Source organism: Pollicipes pollicipes, unplaced genomic scaffold, assembly GCF_011947565.3.
Source record: "Pollicipes pollicipes isolate AB1234 unplaced genomic scaffold, Ppol_2.1 Scaffold_6686;HRSCAF=7923_pilon_pilon_pilon, whole genome shotgun sequence".
In the NCBI taxonomy this organism is placed as follows: Eukaryota; Metazoa; Arthropoda; class Thecostraca; order Pollicipedomorpha; family Pollicipedidae; genus Pollicipes; species Pollicipes pollicipes.
Genome location: NW_023596921.1, coordinates 5,965,675 through 5,982,433, shown reverse-complemented (window position 1 = coordinate 5,982,433; position 16,759 = coordinate 5,965,675). Strand labels below are relative to the sequence as shown.

The following is a 16,759-nucleotide window of genomic DNA, read 5'->3' as shown; positions in this document are numbered from 1 at the left end:
GCCTGGAAGGTCGGGCCGGGCTGACGGCCTGGAAGGCCGGGTCGAGGTGACGGCCCAGAAGGTCGGGTCGGGGTGACGGCCTGAAGGGTCGGGTCGGGCTGATGGCCTGGAAGGTCGGGTGGGGCTGACGGCCTGGAAGGTCGGGTGGGGCTGACGGCCTGGAAGGTCGGGTCGGGCTGACGGCCCGGAAGGTCGGGTCGGGCTGACGGCCCGGAAGGTCGGGTCGGGCTGGTCCCCGCGGCGTGCTCGGGTCTGCTGAAGCAGCTGCGCGGAGGGACAGTTTGCGGATAGTCGGGAGAGACGCGCCTTTCGTGGTCGTCCCCACGTCGGGGCCTGTGGCGGCCGTCGTCCACGACGAGCTCAGGTCGGGGCGGTGACGGTCACCGCACACTCGTCCAGTGTTGCGCACCTCCGTTATCTACCGATCTTGCTGTTTTCCCAGCTTGGGATGCTCTTTATTCCATGGGGCTACCAGACCTCGTCAGCTGGAACGCATCGCGAGTGCAGCGTAGACATTGCGGATGTTACTTGGGACGACTCGGTGTGGGACGGCACATTTCCTCTGTGACATCTGGCCGCCGGCGTCACACCACATTTGCGTCACGGGTGCATCGAGCCCCGTTTGGGCACATGGGCCGCCCCCGGACCTTTGTGCACTCAAGCCGATGACAGCGCAGCCGGCTTTGTCCACAAATAATACGCGCCAACAGCTCGACGCGTATTCACAGTCGGCGTCAACACCGTCCACCATTCGGCCGAGTTTAATGGTCGGCTCTTTTCTGGCTCGCCACAATGGCCGCCTGGTAAGAATGCGGCCGCGCCGCGCCGAACAGAGGCTAAGTAAGCGGCCGGGCTGCCGGCTGATTGGCCCATGTCAGCGCCACGGCGGCCCCGGCACGCGACGACGGTGGGCCGGGCCGGCCCGGCGCGCCCGCCGCCGGACGGCGGGGCCGCGCGGCCGCCGGGCCGCCGAGGTGTCGGCCGCGCACGCCGTCCGTGGCTCGCCGCTCCGCCCGTGTCGGCGCTGGTTTGGGTCCGGTTCCGGTCGCGAGCAGGGCGATGTCGGGATGTCAGGTGTGGGCCGCGCTGAACGGCCGCGTAGGTCGTGGGCAAATGTTGGCTCTGGTATGGCGAGAAGTGGAGTTTTAGAGCACGTCGGCTGCTGCCTCCATCACGTGTCGGCCGACTGCTCTCATAGGACGCTCCTATTTGTATGCAGGTGCGCGATTCACTGAGAGGCGGAAGAGTCCACGCACCAAAGCTATCCCGGTCGCTGACAGTGTGCCGTCTGTTTTGTTGCAGGGTGCGTACAGTTACGCGCAGTACGAGGAGCGTCCGGGGGACGTCTGGCCTCCTCAGACGCCTGAGGGCCCATACAGCACCCCGACCTCACTGCCGCAACAGCAGCAGCAGCAGCAACAGCAGCATCAGCAGCAGCATCAGCAGCAACAGCCTCCGCCGCCGCCCCACAACAACAACAACAGCTACTACCCGCAGGTGAGGCCGAGCGGTCGTCTGTCGTGTGTCGTCTGGCTGACTGTCGCCCGGCCGCCTGGCTGCACTGCCCGGCTCGATGGCCGGCTCCTGACCAGAGCTGACACGTGGCTGGCGCCGGCGCGCCGTCCGCACGGCTCTGGACTCGACATCAGCTCGGCGAGTTCATCGCGGCTCACCAGTGGCCGTGGCCGTTTGCTGGCCGTCTAGCGCGGCGCTCGTCAGGCACTGGGGCGCAGTCAAGCTGTGAACAGCGCATCTGTCCTGTCCGCCTCGATTTGTCGCGGTCCGGCGCCTGGCAGGCGGGGCAGGCTGTGACGCCGCCGGCGCCTGCCGCAGGCGGACGGTATCCTGACCGAGCTGGGCGCGGGCCTGGCGCAGACGGCGCCCGGTGGCCACCTGCCGCCCGGCTACCCGGACAACCATCCGGTGGACCTCAGCTCGCCGCGGCCGGAACTCGACTACCGGCGCGACCCGTACAAGCCGGCCGGCCTCAGCCTCAACATCCAGGAGGGTGAGTACGGAGCGGCGCTGCCAAACCGAGCCCGAGCTCGAGCCCGAGCCCGAGCACGAGCCCGAGCCCGAGCCCGAACCCGAACCCGAGTCGAGCCCGAGCCGAGCCGAGCCCGAGCCCGAGCCCGAGCCCGAGCCCGAGCCCGAACCCGAGCCCGAACCCGAGCCCGAGCCCGAGCCCGAGCCCGAGCCCGAGCCCGAGCCCGAGCCCGAGCCCGAGCCCGAGCCCGAGCCGAGCCGAGCCGAGCCGAGCCGAGCCGAGCCGATTGGTGGTCTGGACCGGTGAAACGCGTCAAAGTCCGCTTCGGTCTCTTCGGTTCGAGTCTCGCACTTTCACAATACACTGCCGGACAGGACGGTACCCTTGCTGTTCACGCTTGTCATAGTATATATCGGCCTTCCCTCGCAACACACCGCGAACATGCAGAACATTGGTCCTCGCTTATCTCGCAGTAATCCGTTCGCGACATACAGGACCAAACAATGCTTATTCCTGAAGCGTGAGCCATGTCCAGCGAACAGACGTCTTGCAAGTGCAATGCTGCTTTCCAGAAGGTTCATGATATCGGTCGACGTATGATCGGTGGCATTTTGCTTTTTCGCTACGTACGTTGCGGCACTGAATTATTGCCGTAACTGAGCGTCATAGAATAGGTCTTCATCACTCATAGTCGTTAAACGAGTTCTAAAAAAGTTATTTCTGCATTGCGTGCCTTTCGTCCGACTTTGAGTTCATCGGGACGGTACCGGCGGCCCGACAGTGTCAACACCGGACGACCGCGGCGGCCCCGGCCGCCGGCGGACGAGTGGCGGCCGACGTGGCGGCACACCTGAGCGGCTCCGGCGGCCCGTCACGCCGCCGAGCGCGCAGCCGCGTGGCGGCCTCTGGTCGCGCCGTTTTCACGGCGTCCCGGTGGCGCCACCCGATCGCGCGGGCGGCCGTCGGCCGTGACGGCGCGAGGAGACGAGGACCGGGGGCGGGCCGTCGCCTGTCCGCCCGCCTGTCCGCCCGCCGTCCAGCCGGCCGTTGAACGAGCCAAGTTGTCCGGCGCCGTCGCACGTGGGCTCGCCGCCCTTTATCGGTCACCGGAGACGCACCTGGGGGCGTGCGCCGGCTGCCCACGGCGCCTGTTTGCTCGTGGGTGCCGCAGAATAGCTCGGACGATCCGGCCAAGCCATCATCAAGCGCGCTCTGTTTGGCTGCGGATCCGGCCGGGGGCGGGCATGTTGACAGAAGATAACGCAGTCGGGGGCGGAGAGCGCTCCCCGTCAACCGGCGCACCTCCGCTCCGGGCGAATTCCGCCGATCAGCTGGCGGCCGCCGCTAGCCTCCGGCGTCTGGTGATTTTTATATCATTCAGTGCCGTAAAGAGCTGTAATTTTCTTTCACTTTAATGCCGACTGCGGTCGTTTGTGGAGAGTGGCAATGAGCGGCGGCCGCCGGTCGGGCGGTCGCCTTGGCCGGTGAATGTGCGGGCCCGCCGGCTCCGCCCGGGGCGCGCTTCCCACCGCCACCGTGCGACAATGAGCGACTAATTACCGGCCGCTCGGCGGGCCAGCAGCGAAACCCCACAGGAAGGCATACATCACGGCGGCGCGCGGCCCGGCCTGGCCTCGACCGGCTCCCGGGTAGTGTGCCGCAGCCGCGGCCGCGCCGCCGGTCTCGACGACGGGCGCGGCGTGTGGCGCGGTGGCGACGGCGACGCGTCGCGTCGACGGCCGGCACGTGCCGTGCCGGCGCCCGGTAATGATCGGCGCCGGCGGCGGCCCGCCCTCCGTCGGCACGCGGCCGCGCCATTGGCCGAGACGCGTGGCCGGCGGGGCCAGGCCACGCCCCGCCGCCAGATCGGCGCCGGGATGCGGAGGCTGCGCCCGGTCGCCGCCGCCGCCGCCACCGGGGCGCGACGCGGCTGCCGTGAGCGGCGCGGCGCGTGACCGGTCGCCGCCGGCACCGCTGGCGGGTCACCGTCGGGAGCGCTGCTCAGACCGCCGGCGAACTGACTGGCATCGAAAATCATTGCCGAACCACTTACGGGGCGGTCATCGGTGGCGTGCTCGGTGCGCGTCGGCAGCGGGGCCCGCGTCGGCCCCGACGAGGATGCCGTGGGAACGGCGCAGGTGCCGGCCGTAATTAATGGCATGGCAAATAGATGGCGCTGGGGCCGGACGGAGGAGGGGAGCGCTGCGGCGGCGGCGGCGCGGCCGACGGCTGCGCCGCCGCCGGCCAGTCGAGCCGACCGATCGGCGCGAGCAGGCGGCGCCCGACCCGACCTGACCCAACCTGACCCTGTCCGGCTGCGGCGCCAGCGGCCGTGTGGTGATGGCGCCAGAGGCTGCCGGCGGCCCGGCCCGCTGACCGGGCGCCATGGAGCGTGGCGGCGACTACGAGCCGGGCGCCGCCTACTGGGAGTCGCCCTTCTACCCGGTGCCGGGGCCGTACGGCGCGGCTGCCAGCCAGTCGGGTGAGTCTGCCCGGTCCAGCCGCGGCCCGCCGCCGAAGCCTAGGTCCTGACCGGCGCGCTCGTGGCGCCGGCGGCCGTCAGCGCTCGCCGTGCCCGTGAACTGGCGACCAGGTCAGCGTCCGGACCGGAGCCGGAGAATCCGTCCGTGCCTGTTCAGCCGCCGTCGCGCCGTGTGTCGCGGCGGCGGCGGCCGATCTGCGGCCGATCTGGTGCGTCAGCGGCCGGTGCCGGATGCGCGGCGCACATTGTGCCGGGCCCGGCCGTGGGAAGCGGCCCGGAGATGGTCCGATCTGGGCCCCTTCCGGCGGGGCCGAGGAGCGCGCCTCCCGGGCCGGGCCGGTGTCCGGGCGCTCAGGAGATGGAGACCGGTCGGGGCGCCGCAGACGGCACGGCTGTCCTCTGCAGAGGTGGCTGGGACTCCGGGCCTTGTGCCGCGACTGTCCGAGCGATGGTGCACGTGCGGTCTCTGTGGTTCTCCCCGATCCGCGGAGATCAAACAGATGATCAACATCAGCCTCAGAGATGCAGCGGTGTTTTGGTGCTTGGCCTAGTCCGGCCGCCAGCCCCCGTGTGTACCTGCTGTCCTCACAGCCGTGACGTGGTGTCAGGTGGGCCGGTCCGGCCGCCGGCGGTACCCCTCATACGACGACCACGCGACTCACCGTCCAATCTCGGGTGGCGCGCGCCGGTCACCTCTGCACGCCCCGCCGCTCCTTGTGGCTTCGGTATGGGTGCCGGCCGCGACAGCCAGTCATACACCCATCGGCGCCCGAGGACTAGTCACGCGTCTTTGATGGGATGCGGTAATGGCATATCCCGAGTTACTGCCGGCTTGCTGTCATTTCATTGCACTTTGGGAGGGATTTTAGGCTGCGACGGGAGAAAAATCATGCTTGGCTGGGGTTTTCGGAATGTCACGATCTTGAAATTGTCAAGGTTTATTCTTCGTGTCAAAGAGCAAGGTAAGCAAAGGTTTTGGACTGGGCATATCCATCCGTGGCCGTTATGTGGGCGAACTGCACGCTGGTAAAGCACTAGCACCACGACAGCAGTAGAGGGGACAACATTTCAGTGTGCGTGCCTTCAGCAATGCGCACCTTAGGGAACAACGCAAACGTTTATTTCCTCCGTGCCAGAGGATGATGGAGGACTTGCCCACCGCATCTGTGCCCGATTTCCAGATGGACGGCCTGTGTAGTCCGGCGCTTCTCATGAAAAGGAGTGTTACACATTCGTATGGGATTTTGAACTGAAAAAGCCATCTTGAAGACCTTTCGGTGCTGTTCAAAACCCTGCCCTTCTTTAAACCTAAGCCTCTCTAGTTTCTGAACTATACGTCCGTGAACATGGAGAAAGGTATACTGGGGAGAGTGCCTCAAAGTCACCTTGGCATTCAGGACGTCATAATGACGGCATTAAAATCCTGTCATTCCATAATCCATGCGGTGATCTTGGCCAATACAAATATAATTGTCGAGGCATTCATGTCTGGCGTTCATGAGCGCGATTTCCCGATATAATGGCCGTCAATTGGCTCTCACTCAATGTTGTGCGAGGTACGATGACGTAATCAAACCATGACGCACTAAGGAACACATTTACTGGACAGATAATTGTGCTGTGCAGTTTAAAGCAGTCTTTCCACTTAGAAAGTGCATTAATTGTTATAAGTGAGCTTGTTTCATGATATCTGATGCTTACTTTAATATCTTCGAATGTGAAACATTGCCTTTAAAGGTCCGCCGGTAACGGACCGGACGCCTCATATGGCGCGGCCACCTTATAGTGTTGTATTGAACGGCAAACTAACTTCCCATGATCGTGTAAGTCGAAAAGGTACCAGCAACAAGTTTTGTCTGCCATACACTCGGGGTGGTGTTCCACTCATTTAATACAGGGTGTTCCGAAATTGATGCGCGGTTGGTACCGTCTATTATTTCCCTCTCCCGAACGCCGAGTAAGATCAATTGTATCGCGCTGGGCCCCAGGGCATCCCGTCGTGTCAGGCGGTCACATGACCCAAGCGGCCAGCCTGACCTTGGCCGGTAGCGGGCGAGAGAGGTCATGCCTTTCAAACTAGCCGGCACGTCGAGTCCGCATATCAGTATTGGTGAAAGAGCGCGAGCCATCGATCCGCTGCCGCGCGGTTGGGATGGTCCAGGGCGGCACGATCCACGCTCAGGTCACTAGGGACTTCGGCGTCAACGTAGCGACGATCAGGCGCTGGCTGTCCGGCGACCGCTCAGGAGAGACGCTCCAAAACCGCACAGCTCCTGGGCGGAAGTCGGCCTTAAGCCGAGTGGCGGAGATCGTCATTGGAAAGTCAGCCCTCGAAAGGCGTCACTCGACGAGAATCTGGCGAGAAAACTGACGGCGGAGAAGCACCCAGCCTCGAAGCCGGCCGTCCACCGGCATCTGAAGATCAGCCTGCAACTGAAGCCGCTCAAGCCCAGGCTGCAGCCAAGGCTTACTGTGGACCAGAAGCGCAGGCGGCTGGAATTCACCAAGACCCACAAGAACTGGTCCGTTCAGGACTGGAGTTGTGTCCTGCTTAGCGATGGGTCGCCCTTCAAGCTCTTCCAAGCACCTAACCGCGAAAATGGCCGGGTCTGGGCCAACAACAGGTTGGAAGTGCCGATCGCCGAGGCAGTGAAGCAGCCGCTAGAGATTCTTGTCTGGGGAAAGATGAGCTACAGAGGCCTCTCTGAGCTACGCCAAGTCTCGCGCTCTCGCGCGGACAGACCGTCACCGCCGACTACTGCGTCAGAGAGGTGCTGCAGAAGACTGCAGCCTCAACGATGCAGGGGAGGAAGGAGAATGGCCCACCAACCAAGATCAAACTCCTGCCAGACATGTCGCGGGCAATTTTCCAGCAGGACTGAGCTCCAGCTCATGCCAAGAAGACCCCGAACTGGTGCCGCGCCAACTTTCCGGACTTCTGGGAGAAGGGTACGTGGCCAGGCAACAGCCCCGACATGTCGCCGATCGATAATTTTTGGGCGATCGTCAAGGTAGAGCTCAGCAAGATGTCGCCGGTCACTTTACAAGAGACCCTGCTCCAAAACGTGCAAGCGGCGTGGCGGAGAGTCAAGGCAGAGACTCTCGACAGCCTGACGTGCGGCCTGCCGGAGCGCATGCGGCAGCGTATACGGCTGCGTGACGATTACATGGGCAACAAATCGTGAATCGGCCTCAATTAGTTTCCACGTTAATGAGGACGATGCAACTGCACATCAATTTGGGGACACCCTATAGGCTATAGATCAATTTATCCTCAAAACACGATCATGCCCTCGGTCGACAAATGCTGGCGCGTGAGCACACATTCGTTTAGCCATACGGGTGAGCAGACACTTCGGATCTGAGCTCTACGGTTAAGATGCATCATTCATTACCAATGTTAGTCTTGTGTCTTATGGGCGGTGATGAAAGTTTTGCGCAGTTTGCCTATATTTAACGAGAAAATATGAGTTTCGTGTTGCGCTTTCGTCTCAGTAACTCATGCCAAAACTTTGCCATTGTGCGTTGTGTGCCTTAACACACAACAACAAACGAGGCCTTTCACTCCTCATATAGATCAAATTAGATCAGAGCGCTGCGTGTCGCAATTGTCGAAAATTACTATGCATGGGGTGTGAACCCATGACCTTTGGTTTTCAAACTGTAATAGTCATTTGCTACAAGATTAGCACGAAGAACACCGTGCCACCATTCGTTTCAATTACTGCGCACACCGTGAGAGCCGTGACCTGCGGTGGCTTGAATGACAACCCCACGCGTACCTCCAATGGGTTCTCAGGAATGTGACCTGCGGTGGCTTGAATAACAACCCACGCGTACCTCCAATGGGTTCTCAGGAAGGACGTTCGGGGCGGCGCTCAAATGCTGCGCATATGCCCTCAACTCAGCGCATCTGCAACATGCTCACCCCAGCGCAGTACACAGCTCCAGGGTGTGAGCGACATTTTTGGAGGTGGCCTGGCACACGTGCATGTTCTGTTGCAAACAAGGCACATCGAGATGCCTTTGCTTTGTGTCTGTATAGAACTGATATAGTCTGAGCACGTGCCCGCCTGCAGGAAGCACTGCCTTTTTGCGTAACCGCTTAGCCTGGTAGCTGGACGTCTAAGTGGTTTCGTTGGCTACACACGCTCATTAATTGGTTTGGTTGGTATTTTTGTGATAAAATGTCAAGGAGAATAGATAGAATCAGCCATCACATATATAGAGAATGGCCGCCATTACATAAGTGGGTGCGATGTATAAAGCCGCCATCGCATCAGTGGGTACGGTAGATTTAGCCGCCGTCACATCCATTGGTGTGATACATATAGCCGCCATGACATCAATGGATCCGATAGATAGAGCCGCCGTCACATCAGTGGGTACGATAGATAGAGCCGCCATGACATCAGTGGGCACGTGGTTATGTGATGCAGTGTTGTACTGTAAACCAAGGCGGAAGGGAGCCGCATTTTCATGACTTCCGAAAACCGCTGGCTTTTATTTAGCTACCAAAGTGTCATAGTTGGTGTGGTGGGTTTTGGGGGATATCATTTGCTCTCACCCGATGCGAGTGTGTATGGCAAGCCGGGCGACTGCGGGGCGGCGTTACCACGATGCAGCTGGCATGTGGTTACGTCTCTGCCGAATGGAAGTGTTCACTTGTTTGCATTTACCACTTTTATTTGTGGCTAGGCTGTATGTAAAGGCGACTTTCGTCCAGACAACTGGCCGTCAGAAGGAACATACTCTGTCCGTATTTGACTACCGCCACGCATTTGCTTGTATTATTCGCCGCCATCTCGCTCTTGTATGCTGTCGCCCTCGGCTAGACGCCGACCCCGCCTTGTCCGCCAGTGTAGCTCTGGCGTGTGCCGCTGTGGCCTGCCGTGCCTCTCGCGCGCCGCTGCACCGGTGACCGGTCGGCCGGCGCGGCCATCTCGGGCGCGCGGCACGCACCGCCGCCGCGCCAGATTGGCCGACCTCGGCGCGCCGCTATAGATCGGCCGGCGGCGCGCTGAGAGTCGGCCATCTGGCGACGCCGCCGCCGGCCGCCGCCAAGTTGCGTGAGAACGCGGCGGCGAGTTGGCCGGCCATGGCATCCGCCGACGGAAAGTCAGGCAGCCACCGGCTGCCGGCCGCCCCGCGAGCCCCCTCTGCTCCCCCCCCCCCCACGCGATGACCCGGGCCTGCGGCGCAGCCACCCCACTATGCCCTCTCTTCCACAGATTGGGGGACTCACGATGTCAAATACGGCGGCGCATACAACCGATGTGAGCGTTTTTGACATATCCGCACTGGGCGGAGTCGTCGGTCGCTTGCTGGATGATGGTGGGGCGTCGGTCGCTTGTTGGATGGTAGTGGGACGTCGGTCGCTTGCTGGATGATGGTGGGACGTCGGTCGATTGCTGGATGATGGTGGGACGTTGGTCGCTTGCTGGATGGTGCTGGGACGTCGGTCGCTTGCTGGATGGTGGTGGGGCGTCGGTCGCTTGCTGGATGGTGATGGGACGTCAGTCGCTTGCTGGATGGTGGTGGGACGTCGGTCGCTTGCTGGATGGTGGTGGGGCGTCAGTCGCTTGCTGGATGGTGATGGGACGTCAGTCGCTTGCCAGGTGGTTGTGTGCTGTCGTCGCTTGGTTGGTGGTGGCGAGGCAGAGAGGTCTTGCCCAAATGGTCGGAGCTGCCGTAGTGTGCATGCGTTGACTCAAAATCGGCTCGGGGAGCCGACACAATACCTGAGAGTGCTGGTCGTCTGTGCTGGCTCGCATGCGTTCGGCGAGATCGTCGGACAAAGGATGGTCTTAGCTTGTATGTGCAGTTAGCCGCGGCTGGTTTTATGGGGCAGTAAGCTTCAGCGGTATTTGTGTGGTCGTCAGGCCTGGTTGACACTGCTGTTTGGTGATTGTTCGCAAACACGCTTCGCTTTTTTGCTCGTGCACTTGGGTTGTGACGGGTGAGAGCGCATTGTCCAAATAATTGAGTATGTCGTGGTAGCGTACTGGAAATCTCACCCAGTAAACGTGCCACAAACTGACGTTCTTCAAGCTGCAATGTGCGCCTGCTCTCGCTGTGTCCTGTGTTACTGTCGCAACACGCTGTACAGGGCACACCACACATAAAGAGTCCCGTCACCCAGTCACATAGAGAGCATCGAGCGTCAGCACCACAGCCGCACGTGGCCGTCGGTCTGGCCAGCGCCGTCGCCGTGACGTGGCCGCCGCTGGTGTGGAGGTGACGGTGACGTGACGGAGGTGACGGTGTCGTGACGGTGAGGTGACGGCCGCGCCGTCCCCGTGTTGCAGATCTGAACGGGCCGCTGATCGCCGGCTCGCTGACGCCGCCGGACAAGTTGGGCGCCGAGCTGGGCCTGCACGCGGCCGGCGCGCACCACGCGCATCCGCACGCGCATCTGCCGGCCGCCGGACACTTGATGGGCCTGCCCGCCTCCAGCCCTCTCTCGATCAGCACGCTGCCGAGCATGCAAGCGCCGCCCAGTCCGCTGCCCACGCCCAGTCCGCCCGTGCCCTACCCCATGGCGTGAGTGGCCAGCACCGCGCCGCCCTCACCTGGCGCTGGGCGCATTGGCAGGCAGGAGCGCCAGGGGGGTGCGCGCGGCGAGTATCGCAAGTAATCGACGCTTTGTAGCTGTTTCACGTACGGGCTAGTGATGCTTTATTTACTATTTTATGCCTTGGTTGACCTGTCCTTGTTCATTGATTACTTTGCGCATGGTGTATGACTGATATTGTAAATTATGCATGGTCAATTTGATTAGCCTGATGTCATCATGATGAGCGAATGGTTGGCGCACAAGTGCGGTAATAGGGGGGGGGGGGGGGGAGGGAGGAGGGAGGGCAGTTGGCGCCTTTGATTTAGAGTTCCCATCTCCGTGAAATTTATGGTCACTTAATGACTGCGTGCAAAAATAAGGCAATGAGACCAAGCCGCAGGAGTTTATGACCTCGAAAGCCCCCAGAATTACTTAACATCACCCGAAATAACACCCACGAACAATACAACGATGGCTTGCTTTTGGTTCCTGGAAGTCTGGAATTTGCCTGACCGCCCAGGCGACGGCCGCCGTGGTCGCTCTCGTGCCGCGGCGGTGTGGCACCGTCGTCCCATGAGGCCGGCGTCGTTACGATCTGGAGCTGACTCGCTCTCCCCGCCGCGCCACTGTTTTGTCGGTTCGTCTCGTTCTTGTCCGGGCGTTTGTCCTTGTGGGGCGTATCAGTGCTGGCATCAATAGCCGGCGCCCGCGTGGAAGATGATCGACGTTCTTACAACCGTCGAGTTATCACTAGACGTGTGGCGACAGCGCTCAGTGCCGGCCGCCATTTTGTCGGTGGCCGGCCGTCCGGACCGGTTTTAAATAGCTCGCGGGTCGCCGCGATCCGCCCCACCGATCTGAACGCCGGCCATGGTGGGCACCGCGGTCACCGCCGAATAAAAGTTTGTCTGGCACGTGCCGGCTACTGGCAGTGTTCTCCGAGCTCTGTTCCGGCCGACTTAGCTCGTCGGTGTGTCCGCATAAGCGAGACTGCGGACGAGCACTCTGAGGAGCGTGCTGTTGGCTCGGAGGCGTGCTTAACGCGATTTTGTACCCGACCTCTTACGTCAACTTCCCTCGGCGTGTACAAGCCTGTTGAATGAATCTGCCCCAGGAAGCCCACCCGCAGCTGAAGCCGCCAGCGGCAATTCGATACGGCGCTGGCGTGAGCGTTTGACCGGGAGCGCCCGTGTCCCCCACCAGCGTGGTGAGCGGCGAGCTGACCGCGGCCCGCCGCCCCGACAGGATGAAGGACCAGCGTCTGACGCGTGACGCGATGAAGCGTTACCTCGAGGAGCACGGCGACCAGGTGATCGTCATCCTGCACGCCAAGGTGGCGCAGAAGTCGTACGGCAACGAGAAGCGCTTCTTCTGCCCGCCGCCCTGCATCTACCTGTACGGCGACGGCTGGCGACGGAAGAGGGAGCAGATGCTGAAGGAGGGCGACTCGGAGCAGGGCGCCCAGCTCTGCGCCTTCATCGGCATCGGCAACTCAGACCAAGACATGCAGCAGCTCGACCTCAACGGCAAGGTGAGAGCTGGCGGCGTGGCGGGGGACGTCTGCTTCGGAGTTTGTCGTCCGCACTGCCGCGTTCGCTCAATGGCTGAGACGTTTGCCGCCTGTGCGTGGTCAGGCACGGTTTCGGAGCGAGCCTGTTGGGACTGCTGAGGTGGCGGCCGCCGGGCGTGACGCGACGACGGTGTGCCCCCAGCACTACTGCGCCGCAAAAACGCTGTTCATCTCGGACTCGGACAAGCGGAAGCACTTCATGCTCTCCACCAAGATGTTTTACGGCAACGGCACGGACATCGGCGTGTTTCACAGCAAACGAATCAAAGTCATATCCAAGCCCAGCAAGAAGAAGCAGTCACTGAAGAACGCTGATCGTGAGTTGTTTTTCGACCTTCACCAGTCTGCCTTATTATCCCGAATCTGACATTGTCAAAAGACAGCGGAGAGGTGTCGGTAAGATTCGCCCTTGTTGCTTCAGCACCGTTACATAGCGCGTTCTTCTTCAGACACCGGGCTTTGCTGCGTTTTATCACCCCGGCCGGCCCGAGTGGGGCGCTGTGGGGCGCGGCGCGGCCGGCTGGTGGAAGGTGTGCCGGGGCCCCGTCCGCCGTCTGGCGAGCGAGCGCGTCTGACCGTCCCCCCGTCTGTCTCCAGTGTGCATCGCCAGCGGCACCAAGGTGGCGCTCTTCAACCGGCTGCGCTCGCAGACCGTCAGCACGCGCTACCTGCACGTGGAGAACGGCAATTTCCACGCGTCGTCGACGCAGTGGGGCGCCTTCACCATCCACCTGCGTGAGTGGGCCGTGTTCGAGCCGCGCCGCGCGGTGGTGACAGCTGCCTCCGGCCGCGACGTACTGCGTTGCTGTGGTGTTCCTGCGGCTGTCCAAAGGCGCTTGTCAACACCGAGTCTACGCGTGACCGTCCATATGGGGTCTTTGATGGAAGCCTTGGAAACAGCAGCTCTGCCTCCTCATACCCTACCGCAGTTCGCAAGGAGACTGGCGTATTCCAAGCTCAAATTTTAAAAGCCTCGCATGGAATTCGCTGGTGGTCTTTCCAACAAAGGTTGCGGCGGCAGGCGGTCCACCCCGGGTGGCTACCCCGAGGGCCTCACTCACCCCGTGCAGGGTCCGGGAATAGCGCGCGGCGGCTCGTCTCTCCAGCTGCAGCCGTGCTGGCTGCGCCGGCCTGACCCGGCCCGGCCCGGTCCGGTCCGGTCCGGTCCGGTCCGGTGCGGCCCGGTGCCGCGTGCGCCGCTGCGGCGCCTGAGGCTGTGGCCGGCCTTGCCCGTATCGACCGGTGTCGCGGCCGAGCTCCGCCGAGATGCCGCCGCTCCGCTGCCGGGGCCCGAGCACACTTGGGGGAAGGGGGGGGGGGGGGGAGGCGCCGCGCGCCGGGCGGCCGCCCAGCCTGCGCTGTGGGTTGGGGACTTTTGGAGATAAACTGGGTGACACGTAGAGAGGATTGGGATGAGGTTGATTCTGTAGTGCACGTGTGTCCGTGCTCCGTTTAACATGCGTCAGTCGTGGAGACGGGAGAGCGGCGCTTCTATGGGAACTCGTCCCGCTGCGGCGAACAGGTTCGGTGCTGGTCCGGTGGGTCTGTCGCACGGCTGATGACTGTGTTCCTCCCCCTCAGTGGACGAGAGTGAGTCGGAGTCGGAAGAGTTCACCGTACGTGACGGCTATATCCACTACGGCGCCACCGTCAAGCTGGTCTGCTCAGTGACGGGCATGGCCCTGCCGCGCCTCGTCATCCGCAAGGTGGACAAGCAGATGGCGCTGCTGGACGCCGATGACCCCATCTCGCAGCTGCACAAGGTGGCCTTCTACATGAAGGACACGGAGCGCATGTACCTGTGCCTCAGCCAGGAGCGCATCATCCAGTTCCAGGTGCGTGTGCCGTGCGCCTCATCGAGACAGCCGGGCCGCGCGCGCGCATCGGTACAGCGCCGCCTCGTGTGTGAAAATACCGGGTAGTGTCTTGCCCTGGCGCCGAACCCTCCACGGCGAGATATTGCTTGTTGCGGTCGGGCCGTTTTGCCGGGAGTGAATGTACGTTGGGCATGGGACGTGAAAGGACCAGCTGGAGAGAGTGCAGTCGGTGCACCGGACTTCAGCGGACGACGGAAAGGATTTCTTCAAGCGTTTAGGCCACGGCGGGACTCACGTGCGAAAACCAGCCATCTCTGACAGCGTCCGTGCGTCCGTCCGCAGGCGACGCCGTGCCCGAAGGAGATGAACAAGGAGATGATCAACGACGGCGCGTGTTGGACCATCATCTCCACGGACCGGGCCGAGTACACGTTCTACGAGGGCATGGGTCCGGTGCGGACGCCGGTCACGCCCGTGCCCATCGTGCACAGTCTGCACGTGAGTGGCGCCCGAGCCGGGCTGGGGCCTGGGGTCTGTCGCCGCGGCCGGGTCCGCGCGCAGGTGTAGTCTACAGGCGCTCAGGCAGGGGTGCTCAGCCATGTTTGAAGTACCTGTATCGCCCGCACTCTAAAGGGCTGCAACATGTCTGTTCATGGTTGAGTGCCGGCTATGGAATCGCAGCAATAGCTGCAGTCATATTGCGTGGACAGCTCCAGATACGTTCCCTGGCGAACCTGCCGCCGCCGTGCGCAGGCTCCACCGCGCCGACGCCGCGCCTAACCCGGTCGTCTTCTGGCAGCTGAACGGCGGCGGCGACGTGGCCATGCTGGAGCTGGCCGGCGAGAACTTTGGTCCCAAGCTGAAGGTGTGGTTCGGAGAGGTGGAGGCCGAGACCATGTTCCGCTGCGGCGAGTCCATGCTGTGCGTGGTGCCAGACATCTCGGCCTTCAGGGGCAACTGGCAGTGGGTACGCCAGCCCACCAACGTGAGTGTCGCGCGGCGGCGCACAGGGACATGGCGTCGGCGTCGCAGGGGAGAGAGGGCGCGTGCACATTCAGAAAAATTCGTTCACTTGCGGGTAGCGGCGGTCTCAATTCCTGTGATTTACTTGTGGAAGTTTCCCACTTGCAAGCCGTTCATGTCGCTCTGCTCGTTTAACGACAATTGTTTCCTCACGTGACCAGTGTTCCTTACCTCCCGCCGTCTTGTGCCGATCCTTCCAGCGCCTGTCACCGCTCTAACGCCTGGTGCGCCCTGCTGCCCGCGCCGCCCGTGAGGTCGCGCGCCCGCCGTCTGACACACCGCTCCTCGACAGGTGCCCGTCTGCCTGGTGCGGAACGACGGCGTCATCTACGCCACGGGCCTGACGTTCACGTACACGCCGGAGCCGGGGCCGCGGCCGCACATGTCCGGCGTGCACGAGGTGATGCGGCCGGGCCTGCCGCCGCCGCCGGCGGCCGCGGCGCCGCGCATGGCCGCCATGGACAACATCATGCCGTACGATACGCCGCCCAGCATGTGAACCGTCGCGGACTGCGGGCCGCCGCCGCGCGCCGGCGACGGCCGGGAGTGAGCGGTGCGCGGACACCGGCCGGCCCGGGGGACGCAGCGGCCGACCAGCGGCCCCGGCCCGGCCCCACGTGCCAGTGAGGCGCGCCGCCGCCCACCGGTCAACACGTGCCGTATACAGAACTGGCCAAAGCGCACGTGTTTACATGTGATATTGAATAGTTTATCGTGCTTCACCGGCGTGAGTTAGCTCGAGAGTAGATTATTTGCTGCCGTGCGCGTGCGGGTGCTACGTTTGGTTGGGGGCCGCCGGCCTCGACGTTTCATTCCTGGCCGGGCAGCCGACCGAGCGTGTGTTTTGGATGTACAAACCTTGTTATGCGTACTATTCTAGAGGTGTCGCTGCGATCTCGGCCCGGCAGCGGTGTACAGGCGGCGCGCGTGAGAGGGGAACAGCTAACAACCAAAGGATACGGTAGCTGTGGCGGCGCTGGCGGCCTCCCGTGGCGCCCGCTGCCGGCGGCTCGGCGCCTGCCGCCCGCCGCCGCGCCTTTCCTCTCAGAGTCTGCACGGATATTTATTTCATCTCGTTCTGTACATCGCCGCAGTTTTCTAAGCAATAAATATGATGCGATTGTTTTTGCAGGTATGTTGTTGCACGCGCTTCGGATGGACGCAGTGTGCGAGAAGTGAGCGTGCCTAAGCTCCGCGACGAGTCGTGCAGGCTTCCCAAACGTGGAGAGGTGGTGTGAGCGCACCACTCAATCCCCGTGATGTGTCTGCGCAGTTGTAAAGCCGTGCTCGGCGGCCGGCTGCGTCCCCTCAGGGCATGATCGGC

At 62.6% G+C, this 16,759-nt stretch overlaps 1 protein-coding gene across 1 annotated transcript in view; it reads left to right on the top strand.

Annotated features, from left to right (window-relative positions):
* LOC119107358 (recombining binding protein suppressor of hairless) overlaps positions 1-15,934 on the top strand; it is a 29,409-nt gene extending 13,475 nt beyond the window's left edge. Inside the window, exons 2-12 of the mRNA XM_037230784.1 lie at positions 1,303-1,497; positions 1,834-2,008; positions 9,701-9,745; positions 10,778-11,012; positions 12,271-12,556; positions 12,738-12,912; positions 13,193-13,330; positions 14,177-14,430; positions 14,755-14,910; positions 15,212-15,397; positions 15,728-15,934. Of these exons, the coding sequence (XP_037086679.1) occupies positions 1,303-1,497; positions 1,834-2,008; positions 9,701-9,745; positions 10,778-11,012; positions 12,271-12,556; positions 12,738-12,912; positions 13,193-13,330; positions 14,177-14,430; positions 14,755-14,910; positions 15,212-15,397; positions 15,728-15,934 (2,052 nt within the window). The remainder of the gene's footprint in view (positions 1-1,302; positions 1,498-1,833; positions 2,009-9,700; positions 9,746-10,777; positions 11,013-12,270; positions 12,557-12,737; positions 12,913-13,192; positions 13,331-14,176; positions 14,431-14,754; positions 14,911-15,211; positions 15,398-15,727) is intronic.
* The last annotated feature ends 825 nt before the right edge of the window (positions 15,935-16,759 follow it).